This window comes from Suillus plorans (genome assembly GCF_016647745.1).
Source record: "Suillus plorans strain S12 chromosome Unknown HD556scaffold_47, whole genome shotgun sequence".
NCBI lineage: Eukaryota > Fungi > Basidiomycota > Agaricomycetes > Boletales > Suillaceae > Suillus > Suillus plorans.
Genome location: NW_024537431.1, coordinates 287165 through 302392, shown reverse-complemented (window position 1 = coordinate 302392; position 15228 = coordinate 287165). Strand labels below are relative to the sequence as shown.

The 15228-nt window shown below is 48.5% G+C and overlaps 7 protein-coding genes across 7 annotated transcripts; 5 read left to right on the top strand and 2 right to left on the bottom strand.

The window, feature by feature from the left end:
• Positions 1-2549: 2549 nt before the first annotated feature.
• Positions 2550-3710, top strand: HD556DRAFT_1295394 (proline-specific peptidase; the record flags this gene model as incomplete). Its single annotated transcript, XM_041299428.1, has 2 exons — positions 2550-3202; positions 3255-3710. The coding sequence occupies 2 exons, from the start codon at positions 2550-2552 to the stop codon at positions 3511-3513; spliced, it is 912 nt and encodes a 303-aa protein (XP_041157775.1). The 3' UTR covers positions 3514-3710.
• A 121-nt stretch (positions 3711-3831) lies between these two features.
• HD556DRAFT_1203182 (uncharacterized protein) lies at positions 3832-4156 on the top strand (the record flags this gene model as incomplete). The annotated part of the gene is made up of 2 exons (XM_041296414.1): positions 3832-3916; positions 3978-4156. Coding segments are annotated over 2 exons (264 nt in total), but the record flags the coding sequence as incomplete, so codon positions are not given.
• Positions 3976-6346, top strand: HD556DRAFT_681410 (uncharacterized protein). Its single transcript, XM_041311293.1, has one exon. The coding sequence runs from the start codon at positions 4247-4249 to the stop codon at positions 6110-6112; it is 1866 nt and encodes a 621-aa protein (XP_041157773.1). The 5' UTR covers positions 3976-4246; the 3' UTR covers positions 6113-6346.
• Positions 6347-7598: 1252 nt separating this feature from the next.
• Positions 7599-7933, top strand: HD556DRAFT_1445858 (uncharacterized protein; the record flags this gene model as incomplete). Its single annotated transcript, XM_041306998.1, has 2 exons — positions 7599-7749; positions 7800-7933. 2 exons carry the CDS (start codon positions 7599-7601, stop codon positions 7931-7933), a joined length of 285 nt encoding a protein of 94 aa, XP_041157772.1.
• Positions 7934-11017: 3084 nt separating this feature from the next.
• On the top strand, positions 11018-11449 carry HD556DRAFT_1528787 (uncharacterized protein; the record flags this gene model as incomplete). The annotated part of the gene is made up of 1 exon (XM_041309388.1): positions 11018-11449. The coding sequence occupies one exon, from the start codon at positions 11018-11020 to the stop codon at positions 11447-11449; it is 432 nt and encodes a 143-aa protein (XP_041157771.1).
• Positions 11450-12072: 623 nt separating this feature from the next.
• Positions 12073-13044, bottom strand: HD556DRAFT_1488016 (uncharacterized protein; the record flags this gene model as incomplete). The annotated part of the gene is made up of 8 exons (XM_041308750.1): positions 12073-12319; positions 12378-12425; positions 12484-12531; positions 12588-12635; positions 12694-12741; positions 12794-12817; positions 12867-12920; positions 12973-13044. The coding sequence occupies 8 exons, from the start codon at positions 13042-13044 to the stop codon at positions 12311-12313; spliced, it is 351 nt and encodes a 116-aa protein (XP_041157770.1). The 3' UTR covers positions 12073-12310.
• An 872-nt stretch (positions 13045-13916) lies between these two features.
• HD556DRAFT_1310375 (uncharacterized protein) lies at positions 13917-15041 on the bottom strand (the record flags this gene model as incomplete). The annotated part of the gene is made up of 2 exons (XM_041300400.1): positions 13917-13972; positions 14009-15041. The coding sequence occupies 2 exons, from the start codon at positions 15039-15041 to the stop codon at positions 13917-13919; spliced, it is 1089 nt and encodes a 362-aa protein (XP_041157769.1).
• Between the last annotated feature and the right edge of the window lie 187 nt (positions 15042-15228).

Genomic DNA, 15228 nt, shown 5'->3' with positions numbered 1-15228 from the left:
CTCTCTCCCTGGCATTAGCGACTGTACCGTCGTCTACGGCGACAACACCGGAGTTATCGAAGGGTGGTGGAAAGGCTGCCACCGAAACAAAGCCGTCAACGAAGTCTTCAAGCGCATTCACAACTTCATTCTCTCTCTACCCAGACGTTTCGAAATCCGCACAGAATACGTCACAAGCGGGTCAAACCCCGCAGACGGACCTTCAAGAGGAAAACTCGGACCAGAGCACCTTCTACTCCCTGAAATCCACATTCCCTCTCAGCTCAAGGACCTCATCGTCGACGCAACACTCCCTCTCACTCCCACAGAGTACCGTCTATTCCGCGACGGGCAGTACGCCCCTCCCGCCGCCAAACTCATTAATAGCACACTCATACGCCAACAAGCCATCGAACGTGCCAGAGCAGCCCGCGCTGAAGAAGACCAGATTATCATTAATGCCATCGCCGACTAGTACAAAGGTCCAATACTCTCGTTTCAGCGCCCCGTTACCACCTCCCCCCCAACCCGCTCCCTCACCGCAACCATATAAACCCGGCCTCACTCCTCTTCCCTCCCCCCTCAGACCTCACTGCCTCGCTCGCGAAAGACTTCGTAAGTGGATCCCACCAGGAACAAGCACCCGCCGGATCATCCGAAACGTCCATATCGGACGACCAAGTAGATCGCATCCTGGAAGTTATGGGGTCATCCTGGGCTCTATCTACCAAAGAAACGTACGGTGCCGGTCTCCTAGTCTTCCATGTCTATTGCGACTCTCTCAAGATACCAGAGGAACAACGTTGTCCAATATCCCCTACTCTACTCCTCGCCTTTCTTTCTAGCTGCGCAGGATCTTATTCTGGCACTGCCCTTGCCAATTACACCGCAGGGTTGAAAGCATGGCACCTTTTGCACGGTCGCCCATGGATCGTCAATGCGAAGGAACTCAAGGCCATCCTAGACGGCGCTGCAGCCCTAGCGCCAGAATCCTCTAAATGCTCGAAACGGAACCCTTTCACTGTCGATATCCTCAATACTATGCGCTCTTTCATGAACCTAAACGATCATCGTGACGCAGCAATATTCGCCTGCGTCACTACAACCTTCTACGCAATAGCGAGACTCGGAGAGTTCACCGTTCCCACAATCAAGTCCTTCAACCCTTCCAAACACATCTCCCGTCGCAACGTCTCCACCGCTACCGACCGAAACGGTCTCCCCGTCACCAAGTTTCACATCCCTAGCACTAAGTCTTCCCCTCTAAACGGAGAGGATGCTTTCTGGGCCGCGCAAGAAGGCTTGTCAAACCCTAAAGCAGCTTTAGATAATCATCTCCTAATCAACCCTGCCGAAGACGGCGCTCACCTCTTCGCCTGGAAACACCCTAAAGGTATGAGACCGCTATCGAAGAGAGAAGTGTTAAAAAGACTTGCCACAATCGCCCAAACAGCCAGCCTACCTGATCTCAAAGGGCATGGCATCAGGATCGGCGGGACGCTCGAGTATTTGCTGAGAGGAATACCTTTCGACGTAGTAAAGTCCATGGGCCGATGGTCTAGCGACGCTTTCACCATTTATTTAAGAGACCACGCAGTCGTCATCGCACCTTATATCCAAGCCTTATCCCCAGCACTTGAACCTTTCTCGCGCCAAACGCTCCCTCCGGTGCGCTGAGAAAAAAAAAAAAATCTTCCTAGGTGAGTACAGCTCCTATCATCACCGGGTGTCAAGCTTCGCAGTCCGCGTCGCTACTCTCCTACGTTTTATGGGATCACAGCTCACCTTGAAACCATAGGTTCGGACACATGCGCCGGGCCGAAAAGCCCTTCGGGCTTTTACCCAAACCTTTCCCCATCCTTCCTAATCATTAGAACCTCCATGTATATTCGTACTCCCTTCGAATACATTCCGCTTGCTACTCTCAATTAGCCACCGCTCATCGAAAGCATAGACTCCCTGTTGGAACTTGAACTTACAGAACAGGTAAGTTAATCACCGCTATAAAGTAATACCGTAGATAACTTACCCACGCCGCGTCAGTCACATCAGTGCAATCGATGGACCATCATGGAAACAAGCTCAAACCTAAGGCCTAAGGGAACTGCTCAAATCACCGCGGAATGATGGACGATTTGATTGAATGGTAATACCATATGGCTACATGCATATTGTAACTCCGCGCTCACATCACGATGTGCATGGCCATCAAGTACTTGAGCGCCCATTTCATCCAAACTCCATATCAGCCTCCATAGAACAAGTCCACAGCTTCAAGATTCTCCATACTGATTAATGATTTAACGCCGCATTCACGTGTTTGAAGTTTTGGATGAATATATTTTCCAAGACCGGTTGTGAAATCAAGCCTCGAAGAATCATATATAGCGCTAGCACGACTGATTTGATGATCAGCCTCCCAAACACCGCCGTTTCATTTCGGGCGATGGACAAACAGCCGAAATAGTCCAGTTTGAACGTTGAAACATCCTTCTCAGGTGTACATAAAGGGTTGCGTCCTGCTCGTTGCTAGCTCGCTCTCGAAACACGCCCCATACGTCCAACTTCCAATGACCGAAGTTACAGGCAAAGTAGATTTCAAAGTCGGACATGACACGTACCAGACTTGGTACAAAGTCGTCGGCGATCTCACTTCGGGTGCCCACCCTCTCATCGTGCTGCACGGTGGCCCTGGCGTCTCGCATGAGTATATGACACCTCTCGCCGAAATTCACAACAAATGTAACATCCCTGTCGTCTTTTACGACCAGATCGGCATCGGAAAGTCCTTTTTTGAAGGTGTGGCGGACAAGCCCAAAGAGTTTTGGACCGTTGATCTCTTCGTGGATGAGCTGGAAAACCTTGTTGCCCACCTTGGTGTCCAGAATGGCTTCGCTCTTCTAGGTCACTCCTGGGGAGCGATGCTAGGGGCACACTACGCCAGCCACAGACATCCTGTGGGTCTCAAACACCTCGTCATCACCAGCGGAACGCCGTCCATGGCACTGTGGGAACAGAGCACCCGCCAGCTGCTGAAAGCGCTGCCAGCGGATGTGAGGGAGACGATTGAGAGGCACGAAAAAGAGGGGACAACGGATAGTCCTGAATATGAAAAAATGGTAGGGATCTTCTTTGAAAAGCACGTTTGCAAGAGCCCCTGGCCAAAGGTGATGGAGACGTCCTTTGCGGCAATGATGGAACATCCCACCGTGTATCATACGATGTAGGTGATATCTTGACCGACCTTTCTGATATGTACTGATCATGGATTCCAGGAATGGACCATCAGAGTTTACGATCACGGGAACGCTGAAGTCATGGTCGTGTCTGGATCAGATTCACACAATCACGACTCCTACTCTGCTCACCAACGGTGTGATGGACGAAGCGCAGGACGTCTGCATGAGTCCTTTCTTCCAGAGAATCCCGCATGTGAAGTGGGCGCAGTTTTCGCAGCGTCACATGCCGTTCTTGGAGGAGGAGGACCAGGAGAGATACTTTCAAGTGGTGGCCGATTTTTTGACATATGCTTGAATAGTTAATCCTGTAAAATATAAGACTGAATGCACGAGAATGGAATGACCAGTGATTTGCACCTTCCACGGCTTCAGGGAAGGATCTTAAGGCATTATCCTGTCTTAGGTGAAGGATATACGATGAGAGGGCGGCCGTCTGCCATATGTTAGGAGAGCTTGGAGATACCAGAAACAAATGAGGTGGGAAACTGTTACTGGAATATCGGATGAGATGGGAATCCGGATGTAGACTTTGGTTTGTGTACGGGATTTGCCGAACACACAACAATAATATTGTTATTGAGCTTGACACAGTACTTATGCATTCACCAAAGACATGGAAAACATACTATCAATCGGGGCAGGCGTCGCTCTGCGCGTCGTGCTCGACATTGCAACAGGCAAAGATCACAAACTCGTAGGTTGGTCTCGAGCGGTCTTTGATTTTTTTTTCAAGTATATCTAAATTAACTTCGCTGCAAGGCATACTTATCGGACTCTGGGAAGGCGTCGTACTCTCGCACTTCCTCTCAAAACACACCCGCTCTCGATCGAGGTCAAAAGACCCATACCTCGCCCTTGCTACGCGCGTAGCAATTGACATTTACTTATCACAATCACTTTCTCGCTTTGCCCTCACATGCGCATGGACGCTAGTCGGGCTCCTCCTTGCAGACGTCGCTCCCGGGATATGGCGCGATACAGGTTTGAAGAGTGTCTATAAGACACTTAGGAAGGAAGTGAAATCCATAATGAAGACCATGCCGCGATGGAAGGTCAAGAATGACTTCCGGGTACCGAAGATTTCCATCAAATATCCCGTGCGAAGCTTGTTTAGACGTGCTCCACCATCATCTGTTGTTTCGAGTACCCGCGCTGCACCTTCCGCTTCACCCTCCCAACAAATACACAAAAGACGCATGCCACTCGGGACGCACTCTGGCCGTCCTGCCCTTTCCGAAACGAATTCTGAGCTCAGTCGCGTCCGCGAAGTCGTCCCAGGTCCATCCCCAGCATTCATATCAACCGCCGTCGATCCTGCATGTCTTCCACCTGTCGACCTGCACTCTCAACATATTTCACACCTCTCCGATGCTGGGCCTTCGAGACACGATCCTATAATTATCCAAGATGACAGCTGGGTGCACGTTAGTGTATCTACACATTCTCCAGAACAAGAGGAGGACCCAGAGCTAAGTGTACTCGACATTCCTCCACTTACATCTGAAAGCCAAATGATCACCGCAAATATCGAAGTTGTTTCTCCTACACCTCGCATGCATGTCAATGCCCTCCCTAAAATCACTGCTCATCAAGTGCCACTGCCAGAATCACGGCCGGCATCCGTCATGGGCAGCGTCCTCTCCCTATTTGGCGCGAAGAATATAATGAGCCGCGTGCGAAGCGACAAGACTACCTCGGACGTGGGAATCGATGCCACTCAACATCAGGCAAGCACGGCTGAGTGGGAGCGTCCAATTTCCAGACAAGGACAGCCTCAGCCCAGCGCAGTGACAGGACACCGCCGCGTGGGTTCAGGCCCTGGACCCTCAATGCTCAGGCATGCAGACGACGATGACGACGACGACGACGACGACGACGAATCGGTGGTGGGTTCAGTGGTAGGGAAAGGCGCAAGAACTGAGCCGATCTTCGGCGGTAGGTCAGAGTCTCTGTTGGGTACTGGTACTACAGGAGGAGCAGCTTTCGGGGGCGGACTTTCTGCCGAGGTAATTGCACCCGAAGCTTTTGTGGGTGGGTTTGCAGTGGAATGTACCGGGAATGAGTTTGCCATCCACTCAGACATTGCGTCTCAAAACCCACCCGTGCACCTCTCTCAAACACCCACCCTTCCTGACGCTCTAACTACGAGGTCTACGATTACCGATCCCAAACCTCTCGACGGGGTTCAAGCATCGAACACTGATGGTATCACGGGCACCAACATCAACACCACCGCCGACAATCCCCTCCTGAACACCATCCCCGATGCAGACGACCCTGGCAGCAACCATAATCCTGCTCTTACCGCCACTCAAAAACAAGACAGACCAGGAAGGAAGAAAAGAGGACCTAAGAATGCTATACAGCCAGCCATCCAGAACGCCACACCCGGTGCACCTGAGACTACCCCCCAAGACCAGCAGAGCTCGGCCCGTGCTCAGACACCAGGTCCTGACACTCAAAACCCTGCAGGCTCTGCATCAGACCCCCTTCCCACTCCAGATGGTCCAACGCAAGATGCGGCTGTTCCTGTGCAGCGTACGACGGAGATAGACACAAATACAACAAAGCATGGGCACATCCGTGGGATGCAAGGACCCGACTTCCCTGACAGCAGCCCTAATTCGCCGCCACCTCCCTTCAAGGAGGTAGGGACGCCTATTGAGCCGACCCTTCTTACCCCAGAGCAGACCGAGCGCGAATCCCTACGCGGGGAATTCTTGATGCGGGAGCTGAAGCAGTTGGAGGTGCTTATCTCGAAAGCGGAGAGTGGGACAGGGCGGGGAAGTCCAAGTGCATTGAGTGTGGAGAGGTTAAATGGGCTTAAGGAGAGGCTTGAGATGGTCAGAGAGAGAGTCGAGAGGAGGGTTTATGAAGGTGCTTCTTTGATTTGAATCCTTTTGGTTTTGGGCACGGTGCTGAATCTTCCACTTTCTCTTACCATGCACAGACCTCTCTGGCGAACTTGAAACCCCACCCCAACTCACCCTTTCAGGTATCGACGGCCCGTCAGCCGTTGACCTTGTACATACCGCCATTGTAGATCTGCTCCTGGAAACACCTCATGCAGAGCCATTAGCGGTCGTTGGATATATCAACAAGCAGAAGAAGGGAGGCGGAAAGGTAGGTGAGTTGAAGAACGCTGTTGTAGATTGGGTGAAAGAGTGAGTTTTTTTACCGCGTTGTTCCGCCCGCTTTTTAGCAGATGGGTTTTATGCTATTCTATTTCTTCTTTTCTATGTGGCTTCGCACTAATGCCTTACATTGTAGGAACAAGTTCAAGGTCCGGAATGACTCGGGGACCCCATTTATTCTGAATATCACGTTTTGAATGTTTATGTATTACACGCCCATTGATTACCATGTCCACAACGCTTTCACCACCAGTGTCGTATTTCGCAACTACCCCACGGATGTTTTGTTCATGTGGATTTTATCACGATTATTCAACCATGCGAGTACCCTACTCCACTAATCATGCCACGATATCGATATCTCACCTATACGATTTCATTACCTGGATACAAACGTTGCTGGACAACGTTGTCTCTGTTCTTTATGCTCTGATTTATGGTCGCTCACATATATGCAGTACAAGTACTGTGTTCTTTTGTATATAGTTTTTTATGTTGGGCGAATAATTACTTCAATGTATGTCCTGTATGATTTACGGGACTGCTGGGCATGCGATTCATTGCACATGGGCAATCAAACACTTGGTACTCCGGAGCATCAAAACACCCGCGGTGTGGTTCGAGCATCATGAGATGGACAAGGAATTTGCGCATGCTGCTCCGGGCTCCGCGATCATCTTGGTCTTCAGTGTCTTCAATTGTCGGGTCATCCATTAGCTTCCCGCCAAATATCAGAGTAACTTCAGGTCCAGACACTGAGTGTCGAGAAACATTGGCGTACTTCTCCTACGTATTGAAAAATTACAGAGATGGGGTTTAGGGCTGATATATAAGCCTTAACGCAAAACAAGGAAGACTATCGAAAGCCTCTTTTCAGTGCAGAAGGTCTATCAGTCTGTGATTATTCGCTTGCTTGTTGTGTCGATAACACGGCGTGTTCTGGACATCCCAGCGATTATGGTACTGCGGTATCCCGAGAAGCTACTCTCACACCTCTCGAAGCAGCTGAGCTTCCCATACACTGTGCGCACTTGCTGTGCTCTGGCAGCTCGCTTCAGCACCGAAGCGCAGATAATGTGGGTAAGGCCGGGGCTGATTCTGTAGGCCTCTTGGAGCAGACCTCTATCGCTTTTTTCAAGGCTACGAAGGCCCCACATCCATGAGGCGTGCGGTTCTGCTATAAATTCAGCTTGTCCATGCGTATTCCATCAAAATCGTGGGGCTCACCTCTCGCAAAAGTTTCACAATGTACCCCAACATTCCATCCCTCATTTACGTTTTATTGGTACTTCATATTTCGTGTGCCGCCATCATTGTTAAAGACCCAGGTACGAATTATGTTCCAGCTCAGCTGAGTGTTGATAACCTGTGCAAAGACGTTGCCCCGGGGATGGCTGGTGTGGATCTTCAGATATTGCCCGCAGCTATTATCTGATGCCTGTGATAGTTCCCGTTGCCGACACTCAGGATGGAAGACTGTGGATAACAGCCGTCCACGACGAAATAATCCCAAGTAAAGGCAAGAAGTCACAGCTCGTTACGCAGCGGCCTAGTAAACTGATCGCCCGCAGTCCGCGCTGATGGTCGACATACGACAGAGGCTCAAATGAGTCTGACGCCCCTCGTCGGTGCTCTTTGGCAAACAGGCGTTCACCAGGAAGTGTCACCCAGCCGAGGTAGATAAAATTGCTTGACTTGTTCCTAAGCTACCATTTCTGCTTACTATAGCAGGCAAGAACAGGGCAAACGAGCCTGAACCGACACCGGCTGCTATTTCTTTTTGGAAAACGGAGGAAATAGCTTCAAGATTGCGTCAGTCTATATGAATATGAATGATCGCTTGACTAGTAGTGCTTACTAAAAATATAGTGGCTGTTCAGCGTGCTGAGGGACCCGTACCTACGCACGTCTTGGGATTACTATTTCAAAGCGCAGTTCACGAGAGGATCTCAGATCCTTAAAGCAAGCAGTCTAGCAACCGGATGCCCTTGCGCAATAGACTGACAACGATCAAAGAACTATTTCATTCGTGAAGGGTATCACAGCAGTTGAAAAGCATTCCCCGAGTCACAGGCGGCTCTGGAAAGGTTTAGTCAATGGGAAGATTCAGTGAATTTCAACTACTCACTATGTACAACATTTCCAACCAGTGATTCGAAAATGAGTTGTCTGCATTAACGTCAGCAGCTTAGGACAGTTGAAGATGCAAGAAATTACAAGTCTTACCACTTTGAAGTGCTGACATTATCTTGTTCGCAAGTCTAAGTGCGTGTATTGGGGAAAGATCATCTGTGTCAGTCCGCAACTATGCACTGTTTTGTAACCTCTTGTCACGTTGACCCCGAAGATCGCGTTTCAAAAATAAGCTGTTAAATGTTTTCAAAAAAGCGCATGACAGAAGATAGAGACCGACACATGGCACTCAAGGACGAGAACATGTCCATTAATCAAATGACACAAACTGCTGGTTACTAGATGTCTAGACTTGCAGACGAGAAGGCCCGGTGAGTCAAGGTTGTATTTATTTTCCCCGTGAGTAATGACCAATGTGTAGCCTATAGACTGTGACATAGTCTTAAAGTGATCAAGTTGAAATATTTGGATTTGGAAGAGCGCCGAAACACGGTATTTCCCAGTCGGCTTTCTAACGTCACTGCATGCGGCCGAGAATGATGACCGTATCAATTTGCTATCGATGGCCAAAGTACTCAAGATGAAGCCTGCTAAAGCACCCCGATTTGGCTTGAGAGAGGGCGCATAGTCAAACAGGAACAGTGCTTATCCCGCTCGGAAGGTGTACATGGTGCGAACCCCAATCATTGTTTTTGGAAATCGCTAAGTGTAACTTGTGCGGTCTTTCTTTATTGATAACCAGCGGCCTGGACCATGGAACGCGGTGCATACTACACACCAGATGCGTACAGGTGTTTCCAATGAATTGGTATGATTGTGCGCTGATGGCAATGACAAGTCAATACTCCAAAGCCCGGCAGGCTGCGGGGCACAAACGACACGATGACCGGACATGACATGTACACACTGTGGATAGTGATTCCAATCAAAATCATTGGAAAAAGTACTGATGCTGAAATTTTCATTGGAACTTCTACTGAAACGGCAGGTAGTTAATTTCATTGGAGTGCTGAATCCAATTCAGCACCAAATTTCAGCACCATTATCCAATGAATCCAATTCAGCACCACTTTCAGTGCTATTTTCCAATGAATCCAATTCTCCAGCTTCGTCTGGCTTAGGAAGAGTCGGAGGCACAACCTGATTGTGTCAGGCTAGTCCAAGCATTAGCTTGGGGAGGGACACAAGCTGGTGGAGCCGCTGGGAGGGCGGGAAACCTGCTTGTGAATTTGGTCGTGCGCTAACTCTTGTGCGGCACAAATGAAGATAAGCATCTTTATACATTCTAACAATTATGATAACACTGAAATACGCTCAGGCTGCAGTAACAGTCCACAGAGATAAATAAGAGGGAGTGCTGGTGGGGGCAAGGAACAGGAAATAACGAACAACGAGATGAATGTCGTAGTAGGTAGTAGGTCGAAAAATGTAGGAAAAGGGTGGTATATATCAGGATTTGTAGTTAGCCATATCAAAGATCCTATGGCTTAGTGGTAGCGATGCTACGTACCGATGGTTAAGGTCATGTGTTCAATTCCTGCCATTGCTCAATTCCAAATGGGTAATCAGTGACACATCGTATCATGTAATCTGTGAACTGCATGTCACAGTGGTTAGCAATATTCATTTTTGTCATTCTTGAGCAGAATTTCAGCACATTATTTCAGAGTAAAAATTCAGCGCAATATCACTGAAATTTCAGAGTAAAAATCGGAACTTTCAGCACCTCGATTTCAGCACCTTGTACTATGAATTTCATTACATTATCACCTGATTTTACCTAATGAATTTCATTGCATTTACTACCCACAGTGTACAGAGTCCGAATGAGCAACTTCCTGAAGTAAGGATGACAACCGAAATGACGATGCGCCACTGCAAAAGACTATCTTTTCACCAAGGTAGCAGTCTCGAACCTGTTTGCACAGGTAAGTAGTGAAAACGATACAATCATGAATGCAGGGATCAGTTACGAGTCTAGCTGATGGTTCATCATAGTACTCATCCTACAGCGAGAGGGTCAACTCTTGGTTTCTCCTAAGAAGATGAGAGCGATGGGACAGTTGTCCCACCGATACTCAAAACGACTCCAAGGACGGGCTGCACGCATCCGGGAGAATTTTTGTTGCAGTCTCGAATGAGCGGCGAGTACAGTTCTCTATTTTTATTTTTTCAGCTCGTGGTTGTTGCAATGACTACCACTAACTTTCAGGCATCAGCACCGGTCACTCACTCATGATAAACTAAACATAGGATGCTCGTAGTACACCTAAACTCTCTTGCGCGGTAGGCTATCATGAACCATACTTGGACGTGAGCCGGTACCTCCCTTTGCGACGCCCAAAGTTGCTGTATCAAAAAATAAACATAGTTTCTGCACTTGGTAGGACCTCCGCCTATACGGCCTATTCACCCCCCCGGAATTGAGACGGTTCGAAACATTGGCGACGCTGACGCTCCTTGATACCGACTCGCGGGGTTGCCAAGGAGTGATCACTGCTGGATAATGAGCCTAGTTTTCACACCAGCCTCATGCAGTGCATATTCAGGGGAAATAACATACCGTATAAATTGGATCAAGACTCCACGCAGTCCTTTTCTCATAGTTTCTCTGCGTGTCCCAACATCGTCTATATAAACACGTCTGTCTCATTCAATCTCACTAGTAATATGTTGACCTTGCCTCGCTTCACGGTTGCTCTCGCTCTCGCATCCTCTATCTTCGGTGCTACTATTCCTGCAGTACCCTCACGCCGCTCCGGGGAGCTTTGGGAGGGTTTGGAACATGAAGAAGTAGACCTAAGAGGTCTAGCACCCTCTCGCCGCTCTGGGGAGCTCTGGGAGGGTTTGGAACACGAAGAAGTAGACTTAAGAGGTCTAGCATCCTCTCGCCGCTCTGGGGAGCTTTGGTTGGGAGCGGAACATGAAGAGGTAGACGCGTCTAGCACTCTTGCACTGATCTGAGGAAGGAGGTTTTCCCTTACATTGATGTTTGAGGTTAGTTCCTGCGCGAGCCTCACGAATCTAGTCCTGAAGCACTTCTTACAGCTATAACATGTCGTCCGTGGTTTGATATTGGTTGATCATGAGCGAGGGGCTCCGTGCTGTTGTATATACAGCATGTGGGTAGCTTGGTCCGACAGACAGGCCTCTCTTAGCATTTCCGGCAACCCTCGTATAATTCTTTTGTCACTTTCATTCTACAGTTGCGAGCACCCTATATATCTATACTAGTACTGACATGGAACGGGAACGAACGAACTAGATGACGAGACTATTTATGTAATATAACTGTATGTAAATTTGAACTGTCGCAGGCACTTTTAGCCCTCGTTGGCATAGATAGAATTCTCTGTCGTGGTTTTGAATGATCATGAGTTAAATATTGTTTGATTTTCATGTACCTGCTGTGCGATTCAGAGTGTCGAGTGCTGAAGCGCTGAAACTTTGTGTGATGATGATGTCTTGGGTCAATGGAAAAGATATCTGAATTAAAGTTCCCCCAAGCTGGAGTACTTCAAGCTGAAGACGGGAGTTGCAGTCGAAATGGCAGTTACCTGGTAAGTATGTTCAGACTCAGTCAGAAGCTCCTGCCTTGTATAGTAGAATTTTTGCTGACAAACAGAGCGCGGTGGTCCTGCCGCAGTCACTGCCAGTGCGATCGGTAATGCACCTGACATTTCAACCTCATTGAGCACTATCCTACTCAACATCCCTTGTAACTTGTTCTACATAAAAATACGATTCTGCAAAGTGGTTGCCTTGTGTACAGTGTCGCGAGTCAACACGTGAAACAAGTCTTACTAGTAATCATAGCGGTGTGGTTCAGAGTCCCTGCGTACATCACATGGTGAGTTTGACATGATTACATTCAGTGTGACACAAGGCTTACGCGCCCAGTTACCACTGGCTTGCCTGGGTCTGGTTCTGGAGTCTCTTCCTGAATACATTGTGCGATGAGTTTGACATGATGAGATTTGGTGTGAAACAAAGCTTACACGTCCAGTTACTATTGGCTTGCCTGGGTCCGGTTCTGGAGATTCTTCCTGAATAGACTATGTGGTGAGTTTGACATGATGACATTCGGTGAAACAAAGCTTACACGCCCAGTGACTACTGGCTTGCCTGGGTCTGGTTCTGGAGTCTCTTCCTGAATACATTGTGTGGTGAGTTTGACGTGATCAGATTTGGTATGAAACAAAGCTTACACGTCCAGTGACTACTGGCTTGCCTGGGTCTGGTTCTGGAGTCTCTTTCTGCGTACATGTTATGGTGAGTTTTACACGTTTGGTGCGAAGCAAGGCTTACGCGCGCAAGTGCTAAATAATTAGCCTATGTATATTGTAAGCTCAAGGTGATACTGACACGAAGCCAAGCTTACTCGGGCCGTCACGACAGTGCTACGCTTGTCAAGAAGAGCAGCGTGGCGAGCAGCCTGCAGACATTGTGTGACAATATGATAAGATTTGACGTGATGCGAGGCTTACTGGCACTCCAGCGTTGACAAGGGCCGTCAGGCCGAGGAGAACAACGAAAGTAGTAGAGAGGTGGATAAACATGATGGTGAGTTGATTTCACTTGTAGAGAGGTTGTTGACAATTGATTGTGGATGCTGTCTGTTTTATATTCCACAGAAGAGGACGTGAAGTCATGTTTTGGACATATGCATATGATAGTACTAGTGATGAAATTCCTCAATGGTATTTGTTCAAAGGGGTCAGTTGTCGAAGCATTGTACGTGTCCCAAGTCGATCCGACAATTGAATACTGTTCAAACTGTTGTAGGGATGCAAGATTCGTGACATAGCCGGACCCTGAACACATTGCAGACTTTGCACTTTTGTTTCTATCAAGAAGCCTCGACTTCCAATTCCAATTTAGTGGGAAGGAGGTTTTGTATTGAAACGATTGTGCTCCCATCTGTCCTACCATGACTCACTGTCCAGCTGACCGATGTAACATAAGTCGTCAACAACCACCGTTCTGGCACCAGTTGTAGCAATGCATGACAAACGTTGAGCGGTAGTATTACCATGTCAGCGGGCGCGAGTTACTAACCTTGTGTGCTGTATGCAATCTACATATACCGGGTCACAGAATAGGCATCGAGCAACGTGTAGCGCTGCGAAGATTGTACGCTGGACAGCAGAGCAGGACCAAGTAGAGCTATTTGTTCTTTGAGTGTCCGAGCAAAAAAAAAAAACTAATCTGATAAAACATGAGAGTCAACAATCAGATCGAACGTGTGCATTGATTCACGGTAGGCCAGAATGAGATAAATAATCTGCAATTCGCCTTGAAGGTTGCAAAATAACGTCCCCGCTACGGCAGTAATGGGTTTTGTGGTGCTACGGTCGAAAAAACTCGTAGTATATATACACGATACAGGAAGCCAGCTACGAACATCTACGTAAACCCAGTATTGATCGTATCATAACACCCATCTCCCTTCAGCTTGCAACCCGGATGCCCACACTTTCTGCCAATCTGGATGAAGACAAGATAGACAAGTCATCTCAGTACAAAAGTGCACCGGGTGATCGGACACCACAACATGAATGTCGTTTAAGGAAATAAAATACTCATCGGACACCTCAGCATCAACGTCTTTCAACCAAAAATGACCCTCTTCAGCATCTTTGGACCCTTGTATTTCGACGGGTATGCGGCGGCCCCTGAGCATGGAACCAGGGAGCGTCAACAGTTCCGCGTGTAACTTCAGTTCCATGCTAGAGTCGTACATATCATCGAACGGGAGTTTGACTTGGGGGAAAACCAAAGAGACTCTTTCGAGTCTCTCGAAAGAATCCCACGGAACGTACTCCATCCACAGAGGCGCAGCGTAGCCTTGAGATCCAACACCGCACCTAGCCCGAAAAATGATGTGTGAAGATATGTCATCCTCGTCGGGAGGGATGGCGATAAGGTGGGTGATGGATGCCAGGAAGGCTGATCCTGAGGCAAGCCTCGCCATGTCCCATGAATCACAGGTGATCCTCGATAACGTTAATGTTTTTATGTTCCACGGAAGTGGCAAACATCCACGGTCTATGCTGTCATCCATACGGCCCCATGCGAGCTCTACGGAGAATACCAGGAGGTCTAGACACGAGAACTCGATCGCTAGTGACGATGCACTCAGGAGTACTGGAGCGATGAGCTCAATGTCTGACACAGGCTCAGAGGTAAAGCGGCTGTAGACGTGAGTGTCTGAGGGACGCCCACCCCAACGCTCTCCAAACCAGATGTTGCGTATGTAAGATGTGTACTCGAAACGGAGAGCAGGATACGTGTGAGCGTATTCGTTCTGCATATATAGAGCATGCAAGAAAGCTGGCATGTTACGAAAATCCAGTAATACTGTGTGCAACATTATAGGCAGTGCAACGTGCCTAAAAGCGTGGGAGACGAGACAAAGTTCACGAGCGGTTGAGTACAGATTCATCAGCTCATATTCCTCGTCTTGAGTAAAAGTGGGTTCTGCAGCATCTTGTATGATGATGGCGACGATCTCGGCGGGAAGGTCGTTAAATGAAGCTCGGGGGGTAGTCTCCATGGTGGCTGAGTGACATGGAAAACCGGTCTGAACGAGCCCTCATTAATCATTTAACACCTCGTGAACAATGGCAGAAAAAGTTGAACAACAGTGGCCCGAGAATAAAAATATGTGTGAGACCACAAGTTATGACAGTTTGTGCCAGAGTTGTTGTTCCATTTAGTCGCACAATGTGGTCCGGCTCTGT